At 36.7% G+C, this 14,365-nt stretch overlaps 3 protein-coding genes across 3 annotated transcripts; 1 reads left to right on the top strand and 2 right to left on the bottom strand.

Annotated features, from left to right (window-relative positions):
* Positions 1–559: 559 nt before the first annotated feature.
* On the bottom strand, positions 560–6,373 carry LOC129884117 (DAR GTPase 2, mitochondrial). The gene is made up of 10 exons (XM_055958473.1): positions 6,309–6,373; positions 6,147–6,209; positions 5,109–5,278; positions 4,259–4,363; positions 3,938–4,015; positions 2,701–2,851; positions 2,505–2,575; positions 2,215–2,311; positions 1,798–1,970; positions 560–1,045 (listed from the first exon to the last, which is right to left on the bottom strand). The coding sequence occupies exons 2-10, from the start codon at positions 6,169–6,171 to the stop codon at positions 800–802; spliced, it is 1,116 nt and encodes a 371-aa protein (XP_055814448.1). The 5' UTR covers positions 6,172–6,209; positions 6,309–6,373; the 3' UTR covers positions 560–799.
* A 642-nt stretch (positions 6,374–7,015) lies between these two features.
* LOC129884104 (pentatricopeptide repeat-containing protein At4g14170-like) lies at positions 7,016–10,186 on the top strand. Its single transcript, XM_055958465.1, has one exon. It carries the CDS (start codon positions 7,050–7,052, stop codon positions 9,483–9,485), a length of 2,436 nt encoding a protein of 811 aa, XP_055814440.1. The 5' UTR covers positions 7,016–7,049; the 3' UTR covers positions 9,486–10,186.
* A 145-nt stretch (positions 10,187–10,331) lies between these two features.
* On the bottom strand, positions 10,332–12,864 carry LOC129884111 (nicotine N-demethylase CYP82E4-like). The gene is made up of 2 exons (XM_055958468.1): positions 11,861–12,864; positions 10,332–11,067 (listed from the first exon to the last, which is right to left on the bottom strand). The coding sequence occupies exons 1-2, from the start codon at positions 12,845–12,847 to the stop codon at positions 10,441–10,443; spliced, it is 1,614 nt and encodes a 537-aa protein (XP_055814443.1). The 5' UTR covers positions 12,848–12,864; the 3' UTR covers positions 10,332–10,440.
* Between the last annotated feature and the right edge of the window lie 1,501 nt (positions 12,865–14,365).

Genomic DNA, 14,365 nt, shown 5'->3' with positions numbered 1-14,365 from the left:
AAGAATCCAAATCTAGATTTATGCTAAAATGACCAAAATGCCCATCAGTGTTAATTTTATGTAAAAAAAAATAATGAAAAAACGTACATGCCAAGGACCTCAACTCACAAAAAAAGAAGAAAAAAAGGAAAAAATCGTCTCAATTTATGTAACGCCGTTTAATTTGACAAAAAATATAAGAAAGAAATAAATATTTTTGAAATTTATGGTGTAAAACATTCTTTGATCATTTTTATTGCTATAAATCACTTTATTTGTTATGCATAGTGCATGGGTTATCGACTATTTATTTTGCTTCTGAAAATAATAATAGCGAATACCATTATCATGGATGTATCGATAATCCACAACTGATCTTTTGACTCGTATATGCAAATGGATAGTGACAAATACAGGAATTCATCTCGAAGATGAATAAGGGAGGGCCTGGAGGCCTATGTATGTGCATTATTCTATATATGTGCACCTAGATAAATATTTGATTTGTGATTCAATTATTATTGTATACTTCTAACTCCAAACAAACCAACATTTACACTTAATCAATCGATCCACGATAGGAAATTAAACACTGAATTTACTAATATAAACAGAGTAACTTATATACCTTGTTATATGCATAAATTAGCAGATAACAAAATATAGCCGGGAATCAGAGGTGGATTCAGAATGTAAAGTTTATCTGTGATAATCGTCAAACAAATTTAGTTGAATACATAGACAGTCCTCTAAAGTGGTCACGTCTTTTCATTTAGACACTTCAACTAAGACTGTCGCAGCTCGCGTATAAGACTTCTCCTTAGTTATTACTTGGAACAAGATCTAGAGTATAATGACCAAGCCTTCCAGTACGATACAGATTAAGCAACTTAGCAGCCACTTTACGAACACCATCATCTGAATCAGGAGGCAAATTAAAAGCATCGCGAAGAACAGCAAACTCTGCTTTGATGAGCTGCGACATAATTTCTTCATCGCGTAGATTGCCATTGAAAGATGAAACTGCTTCAAAGAGCGTTCTTCGGGCTCTGTTCACAATGAAATCCTGTATGAATAATCAGAGATGTCATACACAACGTCGAAACAAGTCAGAGCTAAAAACTTGACAATTTCATGTTCTGTTACTTAATAGTTATTGATCGACATGAATGTAATGATTACAGCATCTAGCAAGGTTCCACTTATTTAACATTCGAATTATCAAACTTCGTAATCACATGTTGCTATATACATAGGCACATTGTCAAAAAATAGATCATTCCCTGAATCTATGTTGCTTGGACCCTCAAAAAATGTTGGATCCTCCAAAAATATATAGCTTTTGGAGAATCTGACATGCACCCGAGATGTTTTTGAAGAGTCCGAGCAACATAGCCCTGACGTAGTCTCATCTGTCAAAGGACTGTTTTATTTCTCTCTGCTAAAGATTGTAAACATAAATTGAAGGCTATTGACAAAAGATAAAATGTATACCCACTCCGAAGGCTATTGGTAATATGGGAATTTTGGAAATCATACTTTTTTCAGGATATATAAGGCGGGGAACCACACTGAAAATGTTATTCTAAACTAACTGGTCTTTCCTTACTAGTAATTCAACTGGTCTTGGAAAACAAGTCTATTGTAAAGGTGCAATAACAATGATTGTTGAACTTATTATTCAAAATTGTAGGACATAAGAATATTCAACTTGTGCTTGACACACAGTTGGTACTTAGTACGCAATGGAGCTTGTGATTTGCATATAGCGAAGAGGCAAGAAAGACGTTATAATACATTTCCTGTTAAACTGCTTACCTGCGTGTGATCTGTTAAATATTGTCTCTTCTGTCTTCTCTCTAACTCAGAACAATCATCAGCGCCTGATAATGAAAACTTGGCCCATTTCTTATATTCATCACTCAAGTTAAACATGGATAGAAAATATTCCGCAAGATCCATTTCTCCAACCAAGCAATCTCTGATAGCACCTGCATGTAGAATAAAGGAACATAGAATATCTATCAGTTGGTAGCTCACATCCGCATTTTCCACTTCCTCATTTGTCATGGTACTTTCTCTTTGTGTATAGTCTTTTACCAATTAATGTCTATCATTCGTCCCTTTTTTCCTTCGGTTAACAAGAGGAGCAGGAGCTGTGAGAATTGCGATTTGTGACTATGTGCTGATGAAAATCTAAAAAGTTAGCGGAAGAAAATGTTTTGGAAATTCTACCTGTTAAAGCTAGATTGGAGCACACTTCTGCATCGAGAATCTCAGCCGGGAAAACACCAGGGGTGTCTAACACATAAATACTAGGATGGCTGGCGATCTGATTTTGTGAAAGTAATTTCATCAAGAAATGACTACAGAAACAAAAAGCAAATAGAAAACAGGAAAGCTATAACCCGCAAGCTGAAAAACAAACCCCAGGAACTCTGCGAAAAATCCCAAACCTTCTAGTTCACAATTTTCCTGGTTGAAAGATAAAAAAACCTTCGCTTCTACAAGTAAGAAATAAATACCTTCAAGCCACTAATGTTTTTTGTCTCTCCTGGATGAGGACTCACTATGGCATGCTTTAATCTTCCTTTCTCTACAAATCAAAGAATGTTTGATGGATTTTGGAGAAGTTCTATACTCTAGAGAGTCTTTTAGAAACATGAGTAAACAGCTACAAAGAACTTAACAACTAACAGTTTGTACTAAAAGTTGATTTACCCACTGCACTGATCCTTCCAATTTGATGCAATGCGTTGGCAAGGGCAGACTTCCCAACATTAGGAATGCCGACAAGCATTAATGCAATTGTCTGATCCCCATGATCCATCTTTGGTAATTCTCGAACTCTGGCTCGCAGAAAGTTCAATAACTGCAAGTCTGCAACATGTCAAGATTTATATCTGGCGCAAATGAGCATCACATGCAAAATAAAAGGTCTTCAGATTAACTAGTGATGAATATCAAGGCCTACTCCTTTTTTCATTAGTAGAATATCAATGTCAACTCTATAATATTAGTCAGATCGATAAACATACGAAAATTTACCCAAGTATTTCGGGTGCACACCATCAACTGAAAGGCCATAAAGTCCTTACGAATTCAATGCAAGGTAGAGAAATATAATTTATGAAGGGAAGCTTGGAGCAATGATAAATTTGTCTCCGTGTGTCACGGGTTCGTGTTGTGGAAGCGGCCACTACTGCTTGCATTAGGTAGGTTGTCTACATCACACCCCTTCGGGTGCATCCCCTCCCCATACTCAGCGGGAACGCGGGATACTTTGTACATCAGGCTACCCTTTATGAAACATAGCATCACTGGGGATTGTACTTCCTTGTACTAAAACTTGGCCAACTGTCAGAGCATTGGCTTCATATGTTAACATTAAAGAAGTCCAACTCTATGCAGGCTTAAGTACCCCTCTATGTACCTTTTGATCTATGTGTAAAATATCTCTTCTCGGGGAAATTTGACAAAAAAAAAAGAAAGCTAAAAAACCCAAGCAGAAAGAATGTTACTGAAGTGATCAGCATGTCGTTTTCTTTATAACACTCCGTTAAATATCAGCATTTATGCCGGTGACTTTAACTATGGAAGTACATGATATCAATCTTTCAGTAATATCACTCTTGTCAGGAATTATAGTACTGGTACATATCCCTCTATCTGTGTTAATGTCAAACAACAACGTACCAATATTATGCCATCCAAACCAATAAATTTTGCTGATATAGGATGAATTCGCAAATTTATGCATGAACAATGTCAACCTTTCAGTAAATATCAATTTAGCCAACAAATATGGTACCAATGCATATGCAACCCTTATGTATTTACGTCAAACATCATGAGAACAACAATTTACCAACACAACAGCAAACAAACAAGTGTTGCTATAACAAGACCAATTTGCAAATTAGAACATGATCAACTGCAGAAAACTTCCATTAATTACCTCGTTGATGTTATCCTTATTATGGGAATTGACTCCAAAAACAAGACACTTTTGTTGCTCAAAGTATTTCAGCCATTCCTGCAGGAAACAAACGTAAATATATGTATATGTAAAGGCAGCAAGCAAAAAGGATTTATGACATATCTGCAATAATTTGGGTGGAAGTAATGCCTAACCACAAAAAAAACTATCATGTATGCTGCTTGTGATCATATTAAGGCGTGGCCAGAGTAGGGGGGATCGAGGAATCAGCTAGATCAACAATCGTCTGGTGAAACAGCAGCACTTAGCAAACTAAGAAAATGAAGAGCAAAGCATCACCTTTAATTGAATGTGATTTGCTAAATCTGTCTTGTTCAGAATTATAATGCGCCTCGAGGAAGGTGAATGATGCTTAATTAGCTCACACGCTGATGATAAAGGAATCTGAGAAAAGTCAAAGGGAAAAAAAATAAGAATAAAAAAATTAGAGGATAGATATACAAGCATATCCTCATAAACAAAGGAACTGGAACATGATTGAACATATGTCAAATTATAATGGAGTCCTTAACAAAAACCTCACCATGAATGCCATTGACAATTATGTGATTATATCAAGCAATGATGTTACTTTCCTTTTTTTATCTCTTTATGCTCATGCTACATACACCTGTGAATTTATTTTCTTATGTTTGTTTTGATACTTCAGATCAACCGAGAAAAAGGCTCTGGAAGATCGAAAGAATTAGTGGTAAAAGCACATTATCGACGAGGCCAAAAGTAATGGTCTATCACAGAACTGGTGCATACTTCTTGATATGCTAAACTGCAACCCACAAACCGTACTACACGAAGCCGAACTTCCCAAGTTGCTCCCTTGGATACTCAAACCCCCCAACTTTATGGTTACAGACGAAGGTATTTACCATTAGGCTATCCCTCCTGTGTCCATAATTGATACGTACAGATCATGCAGAATGGATTCATACGAGGTCAACACTTGTTGACAAGAGAACATATGTCTAAGAGAATAACTTATTCATTAACATAATATATTATTCAAAGACCACATCACAAAACAAAACGTTTTACAGAGTAATACTGGCAAGCTTATTCGGACATTTAATCAAACACATACCGAGCAACAATTTAAAGGAAAAGATCCATGAAGGCTAGGGCTTATACATACCCGCGCATCTCTGACTTCAAGGAGAATATCAACCAATGGGATCCGTTCGGTTATGGCACGAGACGCTGCAGCCATGTGAGGTGTGTACCACCATGTTGAGCCTTTGTTCCTTGCGACTTCCTTGATTGCATTACCTATCTTTTGAACTAAACTGCCCTTTAATGTCATTCCTGAACAAAAAATAAATAGGCTGGGTCGGTGCATTGCTGGATTAGCATTTTCCCCCGAAAACCCAAGTCGGAGCATTTTTTTTTCTTTTCTTAAATCATTAGACATGCATACGAATCAAACACTACAACTACTACTAATGCTACTCTACACCTCAGTCCCAAACAAGTTGGGTTCCGCTATATGAATCCTCACTTTCATTGAAGCTCATTTCATATGACACATTAATCACTCATTAGCAATAACTCGAAAATATACTCTCCCCAAAATATTTACCAGCAGTGGAGGATAACTACCAATGTTATGCTTAGTATAACGATCACGAGTTCATAACAAATTTGTACCCTTTTCTAGAACACACACTTACACTCAAGTAGGAGAAAAACTTGGTCAGTTTTATATACTCCTGAACCTAAATAATCCTTTATGTTAGCAAAAGTGGGTCAGTTTTGGTCCAAGACTAGTGAGAAGTACTATTCCTAATGGAAAAAAAGACTGAATCTTGAAATGCCTAAAAAACAAGAAAAGATCAATCTTTTCCAAAAGCTGTACACTGAAAACTGCCCTACGTGGTACTAGGTAACTCTATCCACCAAGACTAGAACAGACGAAAGAAAACACCTAGTGTTTGTCTTTGCTGAGATTAGAACCTGAGACCTCAGTGCTCAAACAACATCAGTGACCACTAGCCACACCCTTGAAGAACACCACACTGGGAAAGTTAACTCTAATCTCATATAAAGTGGATAAAGAATAAGTTTTTTTTACCAATACAGTAAGAAATAAACCAAAAGATGCTAACTTTAAACGCTAAAACAAGTGCACAAGCTCAAAGAAACACACAAAATGTATAAAGATTCGATTTTTTACCTATTTGGCGATGAAATTTTAACATTAGAAGTAAGCCCAGATTCTCTTATTCTTGAAAAATGCCTAAAACCCCACTTGAAAGTGAAACCAATCAATCCAAATACAGAGATATGTAAAGAGAGAAAAAAAAAAAGGAGGGGTCTTTGAAAATGGAAAATAGACCTTAATTGAAGCATATGTAAGAAAAAAGAATCCTTCTTTGAAATTGAATGAAAAGGAAGAAGAGTCTCTTTATACTTGAACCCAATTTACAAATAAAATTTTAAATTGTTGATGTGTTTTTTATATTATTAAACTATTTTTTTAGTTATTAGTGTAATAATTTCTTTTTTATCATATTGATACTTAAATATATAATTAAAGATAAAAAGCACACTTCTATTCATCATTTTATTTAACTATCTAAATTATCGGTACGAGTTTCATATATCAACTATTATTCGTTTGCCATTAAAATATATCTGAATATTTGAGTTATTCTGCACGCACTTATTATCGAGTAGAAATAAATATTTGATTAATACTATATTGAAACATATTTTAATATAAAGAAAGTCAAATAAAGCGTTATAACCCCTTATGATCCACAACGAAAAATAAACCGTGTGACAAGTAACAGACATTCCCCATGTTGCGGTTTTCATCGATCTATTCTCGAGTTGTGTCAGGAGAACATCCGACGAATAGTTTTAGTAGCTAAATGATTAATTTAAGTATTCAAGTTTAAACTTGTTCAATTAAAGTTAATACTATGCTACCAATTTTTTTGGCTATCGACCCAAATAAAGGAAATTAGCCTCTTAAATAATAGACTAATTGGATTGAACTCGTTCTACTATTAACTTGTAAATATATAAGCTAAAGTTTCATCTGAATGAGTTTTCTCTAATTTCTTTTACACCTATGTTTCACTATCTCCGAATTTCTCGAATAGCTTCTTCTTCTCTTCTCATCTTCACAAAATCTCTACAAACTCTCACTGAATCATCAAAATCCTCTCAAAAAAACCCTAAAAATTTCCTCAATTTCTGCTCAACAACGAAATCTCTCCTTCAAACCCAACAAGCTCACGCTTTCTCCATCATCCATGGCCTTCTTCCGTTCAGCATTTCCATCTCTGCAGCTCTCATTCTCCGTTACGCCGCTTTTTCATCAGACCCAAGAATCGTACGGACGATGTTCTACCAAAGTCTCCCTTTTTCTCGTTCGGCGTTTCTTTACAACACCCTTATTCGAGCTCAGACGATTTTGGGTGTTGTGGGTGTTATTGAGATTTATAATGGGATGTTGAGAAGTGGGGTTGTGCCAGATGATCATACTTTCCCTTTTGTGATTAAGCTTTGTACTGATTTTCTTGAGGTTCGAAAAGGGTTGGAGGTTCATGGGTTGTTGATGAAATTGGGTTTTGATTATGATGTGTTTGTGAATAATACATTGATGCTGTTTTATGGGAGTTTTGGTGATTTAGTGGGTGCACGGAAGTTGTTTGATGAAATGTCTGAAAGGGATTTGATTTCGTGGAATAGTATGATTCGGGTGTTTTCGGATAATAGGTGTTATTTTGAAGGTATTGGGGTGTTTAGGGAGATGGTTTTACGGTCTGAGTTTAAACCGAATGTGGTAAGTGTAGTGAGTGTATTGCCCGTTTGTGCAGTGCTTGAAGATGGGATAATGGTTGGTGAGATTCATTGTTATGTGATTAAAGTGAGTTTGGATTGTCAAGTGGCTATCGGGAATGCATTTATCGATGCATATGGGAAGTGCTTGAATGTTGAGTCGTCAAGACAAGTTTTTGATGAGATGGTTGAAAGGAATGAGGTTTCTTGGAATGCAATGATTGGTACCTTTGCTCATAATGGGTTTAGTAACCGTGCGTTGGAAAGTTTTAGGTTTATGATTGATGAAGGTTGGAAAGTAGATTCGACTACAATTTCAAGTTTGTTACCTGTCTTGGTTGAACTTGAAGAGTTTAGCAAGGGAAGAGAAGTTCATGGTTTTTGTCTAAGAACAGGCTTAGAGCGTGATGTATTTGTTGCGAATGCCTTGATTGATATGTATGCAAAATCAGAGCGTTCAGCTATAGCATCTGCTGTGTTCCATAAAATGGGTTTGAGAAATGTTGTGTCATGGAATACAATGGTTGCAAATTTTGCTCAAAATAGGCTTGAGTTCGAGGCTATAGGACTTGTCAGGGAAATGCAATCTAGTGGTGAAACTCCAACATCTGTTACACTGACAAATGTTCTTCCTGCATGTGCACGAATTGGTTGTCTTCGCTCAGGAAAGGAGATACATGCCAGGTCAATAAGGAATGGATCTGTCATTGATCTCTTCGTCTCAAATGCTATAACCGATATGTATGCAAAATGTGGTTGTCTAAATCTGGCACAAAATGTGTTTGATATGTCTCTTAGAGATGAGGTATCTTATAATATACTCATTGCTGGTTATTCACAGACAAGTCATTGCTCAAAGTCTCTTGGATTGTTCTCTGAAATGGTGCTGTCTGGGATGAAGCACGATACTGTTTCCTTTGTTGGAGTTCTCTCAGCTTGTGCAACTGTTTCGGCTATTAAACAAGGAAAGGAAATCCATGCATTTGCAGTTAGAAGAATGTTTCATGAATACCTCTTTGTGTCAAATTCTTTCCTTGATTTGTATACCAAATGTGGACGGATTGATCTTTCTCAAAAGGTTTTTGATAGGATTGAGAGCAGGGATGTAGCCTCATGGAATACTATGATTTTAGGGTATGGGATGCTTGGTGATTTACATACTGCAGTTGATATGTTTGAAGCCATGCGAGAGGATGGTGTTGAACACGATTCAGTCTCTTATATTGCAGTTCTATCAGCATGTAGTCATGGAGGATTAGTTGATAAGGGAAAGATATACTTTAATGACATGCTTGCTCGTAACATTGAACCATCACAGATGCACTACGCTTGCATGGTTGATCTTCTTGGTCGTTCTGGGCTTATGGATGAGGCCATTAATCTTATTACTGGTCTACCATTTAAACCAGATTCCAATGTTTGGGCTGCGCTCCTTGGAGCATGCCGACTCCATGGAAATGTGGACTTGGGTTCTTGGGCAGCCGAGCACTTATTTAAGCTGCAGCCACATCATCCTGGGTACTATGCTCTTCTATCAAATATGTACGCTGAAGCAGGCCGGTGGGGTGAAGCTGATAGTATCAGAGAGTTGATGAAGCTGAGAGGAGTGAAGAAAAACCCTGGATGTAGTTGGGTTCAAATTCAAGACAAGGTGCATGCTTTTATTGTGGGACAAAGACTGGAAGGATTGGATCCATGTTTGTCGCTTGAGAACATTGGTTGACATGGATTGTTTCATTGAGCTTTTAGTGTATGTATGAACACCAATTCAGAGGTCCAATCCAATATTTTTCAGCTGACGCAGTGTGGACCAAATTTTGATTCCTTATGAAGACTCATTTGCTGCATTATTGACAACGTTGAGGCGGGGAAGCTGAGCAAAGTTTCTGACTGCCCACTTTTGTAGGAGTAATGAGCTAAGCACTGGACCTCAAATCATGGCCAAGTGCAAGCTTTGTCCAGGACAAGAACTGAAAGGATAGACCAAGAGCTCTGGTGATCTGTTTTGCTTGAGATGTTCTGTACTGGAGCAATTTCCGGTCAACTTTAAATTGTTTTAAGGACATGAGTTGACTCTACTCTAAATTGAGATGCAGTATCCATGGCTAGTGAATAAACTAATTGTCCATGAGCTGAAAGCAATAGTTTATACTTGACGTGCTTCTGGCCTGCACCACAGAAATGCCAAGCTAACTATATCAAGAACTCGAGGAGTTACCTGTTGGAGAAGAGCAGCAGAACAAGGCTGCTTTCTAAATGTACTCATGTGTTAATTGTCAATTATGGGGATTTATTGGGGCTTATGTTTAGGTCTCTCAAGGTGTCTTGTACCACACCTTAATGTATTTGGCGTCTAACAACCACGCCAGTTTACCATCATCAAAATATAGATTCATGACGATAATCGTGTTGACTTTAATATTACTGCCTTTCCATGTTCTTGCAACTTCAATCTTGATTTCAGCTTTTTGCATATGAGGCCTTTCAGAGAGAGGTTGCATGTTTTGTTAGATTCATTGTTGACGGTGATCGCGTTGACTACAAAGGTGCTTATATTTTACTACTACTTTTTTCTTGCAATTGGAATAGGAGATTTGGCACTCAAATTATTTCTTCATACGTACAATATACATCCACAAAGTACATACATAACCAAAAAAAAAAAAAACATTTAAATCTTAGAACTTATAGAGCACAGAAGGCAAGCGAGGCGTAATCAACACTAATATAGGATTTACTTTGCGCATTGTCATGCCTAGCCCTTCTTTCATATCCAAAGGCTCGTTCGATGGTGTACTAAACTCAAAACCTTGGAGTAAATGAGCTATTGTAAGGTGTGTCACTTGAGTTGCATAAGTGATCCCTGGACAAGATCGTCTTCCAGAGCCAAACGGGATGAACTCATATTGTTGACCACGAACATCAAACCCTGCTTGACTAGTCAAGAATCTCTCTGGATCAAATGTATCAGGATTCGACCAAATCTTAGGATCTCGCTGCAGTTTCATAGTATTGACCCATAATCTTGTACCCTTAGGAATGTGGTATCCTTGTACAATGCAGTCTTCTACTGATTCATGAGGTACTAACAAAGGTGCTGGTGGATATAATCGAAGTGTTTCTTTAACGACAGCTTGGAAGTATACCAAATTCTTGATATCACTCTCTTCTACCCATCTGTTTCTGCCAACTTTCGTGTCTAGCTCTTCTTGGGCTTTCTTCATGGCATCCCTATGGTTTAACAATGTAGCCATAACCCAATTTAAGTGAATAGCAGTGGTGTCCGAAGCATCCAACACCATACTCTGTGGTAGAAAAAGAACCGTTTAAGAAAAAACAAACAAAAGAACAAACTTTAAGTTTTAACCAAAGTAATAGACAGTTTCTAGTCACATCATTATATATTCATTATGTTGGCATCATGCTAAATGGTTGCACAATTCATTTCAGAACACAAAGTTGATATAAAGAGTTAAAGGTCGTTGTAACTAAATCTGATAGGTGCACGTGACTGACACCCAATGCCTTAACTGTGCATCGAGCGGACCAACTGAACACCTACCCATAATCTATGTTGCTCAGACTCTTCAACAATGACATCCCACTTGTATGGGATCCTCCAACGTTATCCTACACGCACCAGTCAACAATTTTTGAAAAGCCTAAGCAACATAGCCCATGATCATGAACATATAGGCACAAGCATCTCAAAAACATTCATAACTTTCATAGAGTGCATGTTCATTATCAGTACATAGAACATAAATTCATATACTGTAAGTCAATTTCAAGAAAAGAAATGTTCTTCTCGGCCAAGAGTGTATCGGAAACAACCTCTCCACCTCAAAGGTAGGGATAAAGTCTGCCTACATCCTACCCTCCCCATACCGCCCAACAAGTGTGATTACACTAATCCCACTTGGTATGTTGTTGTCTATGTTGCCGCACCCGTGTCAGGTCCTTCAAAAATGCATTGCTTTTGAAGGATCCAACATGCAATTCACGACATTTTTGAAGAGCCGAGCAACATCAACTTGTTCTTGTTGTTGTAATTTCAAGAAAAGCAATGTATACATATCAGCAAGATAAAGTACTCACCAGAGCAGTAGCTTTAATGGTGGTTTCTCTATTATAACCATCAGCAAAATCTTCATTGCTCATCATAGAAAGCATAACATCAATGAAATCTTGTTCATTTCCAGCAACAAAATCAACTCTTTCTCTCTTCTTCACATGTTCATCCAACCAATCTTGTAAAACACAATCAATATCTTTAAATGCCTTTTTCATAAACTTAACATGCCCTTGAAAATCAATCCATTTGAATAAAGCAATAGGAAATGCATCCCATAACACAAACTCCATTGAAATATACATAAAATCCTTCAAAGCTTTCTTAAATCTTTCAGCTTCTTCTTCATTTCCCCCTTTTTCAACCCTTCCATAGCTTTTTCCAGCTATCATTTTCACTATCAAGCTCAAAGTTAACTTTTCTATCCAATTAGTAACATTAACTTTCACCGGAAAATTATCTCCGGTCACCGGGGAATCAACATTTTCTCCGGCGACTGAGGTTAAAGAGTAAAGTTCATTGACACTTGTTTGAATTTCAGAAATCCTAACAAATTTCAATTTTTCTAACCTGCTACTTGAGAGAACTTCCTGAAGAACAATTTTTCGAATTTTTCTCCAATAAGGACCATAACTAGCGAGAAAAAGCATAGCGTTATTGTACCCGATGTATTCGCCGGACAAAGAAGCCGGGCGGGCGGCGAAGACTTTGTCGTTAGTGTTCAGGCAGTCCTTAACGGCGTCGTAACTGCTGACGACTAATATACGTGGAAGTCCTAGACGGAAAGTGAAAACGGGACCGTATTTGTCAGCTAAAGTTGCTAGTTTTCGAGATAAAGGAATGTCGTCGGCGCCGGAAAATTGGAGGAGATGACCAATCACCGGCAAGCCACCGGAGATCTCCGGCGGCAAGGGGCTTTGAGGTTTTGAAATTTTCCATATGAAAATTGAGGAGAAAACAAAAGCTATGAGTAGTAAAATTGCATTAAAATGAGAAAAAATATAATCTTCCATTAACTTATTTTCAAGAAAAAAATCTAAGTTTTTTATAGGCACTATAATGATTTATTTATTATTGTATATATCACCTTTATTTTTATAAAAGTCTTGTATTTCAACATAGTGATGTTTGATTTCATGCCTTGAGAGTAGGATTGATTTATTCGGTCTATTCTATGTAAAATTAAATTAATCGGATCAATAAATTTATTTAATTATACAAATAAAGTGATATAAGTTTGTACTTTATTATTAAGAATGAGTTCATTATGTGTAAAAGTTAGAAAAAAATATGATATGAAATTCAGTCATGAGACAAAATAACATGTCAATGTATTGACTCTAGGATATTAGTACACCAAGATGGACACAAAGGCATCATAATCATCCTTACATTAGATTGAGATAAGAATGGATTAAGAAATGATTACGGTCTAATTAAGCTGATGACTCAACTGGATTAGAAAGCAATGCTCGTTTACAGCTTGTTTGGATGGTTGTTATCTATTGTATTGTATTGCATCATATTGTTATTTTAAATATAATATTTGGTGCAAGATCTATTTAATATGGTATTAGAGTTAGACCTTTGATGATGGGTCTTGAACAAATTATTCATTCACGGTATTGAATATATCGTTCCGATCCGAGCTCTTTTATTGAAAATGTTCATTCTCAATATTATGCTTTGAAGAGAATTCGAATCTCCATGATCTTTAGCGTAAAATTTTTGAGTTTCACGTGTCTACCATTTTATCATCAACGCATCTTGAAAGTGAATGATCCGATATCAAATGTGTCTAAAAGTGGGAGGGTACGTGTTTGTGTGTGAATGAAGAACCCAACATCGGAGATAGATAGATGACTTAGAAAAATCTTTTCCTCTCGAGTTAATTTTTAAGATTGAGTTAGATTCAATATCAATTTAACATATTATCATAATTCAGTCTTTAATATTGAGCCCCTCCAAAATAGATTTATCTCTTGTAGTTTCACCTTACATTTTTCCCACATCGGTAATTGACTAACAATTTTTCTTCTTTATAAGAGACTAACATTGACTGTGGGTCACCCAGGGGTGTGGGGCCTTGGGAAATGCACACAATTGGTTTCATTCTGAACCCTGAAAGATTCTGGTTAACCAGAAGTAATGTTGTTTGGGGGTATGTTTGGCCGGTGTTTGTCCCCTTTGGACCAAATCAAAATAAACACCGATGCACATGTGTGTCGCGTTTCCCAAACGTTGATTTCACCCCAGGCAGGCTTGATAGGTGGTGCCGTCGACATATGCATGTGTTGTATGGTTACTTGTTTCCTCGTTTGCCAGCACCCCCCAAATTTTTGGGTTTTCGTTTAACGATCTTAGTCGTTCAGTTGATTGAATATTTTATTCTCAATTTTTTTTAGGAGGAATGATCTTAATCGCTTAATTGATTTACTATTTTATTTTCGTTTTTAATAGGCATTTGAAGGAAATATCTTGATGACTTAGTTGGTTGACTATTTTGTTTTCGTTTTTAATAGGCGTGGTTA

This window comes from Solanum dulcamara, chromosome 1, assembly GCF_947179165.1.
Source record: "Solanum dulcamara chromosome 1, daSolDulc1.2, whole genome shotgun sequence".
NCBI classification, from domain to species: domain Eukaryota; kingdom Viridiplantae; phylum Streptophyta; class Magnoliopsida; order Solanales; family Solanaceae; genus Solanum; species Solanum dulcamara.
The sequence above is the reverse complement of the archived record's forward strand: the minus strand, read 5'-3'. Positions and strand labels throughout refer to the sequence as shown.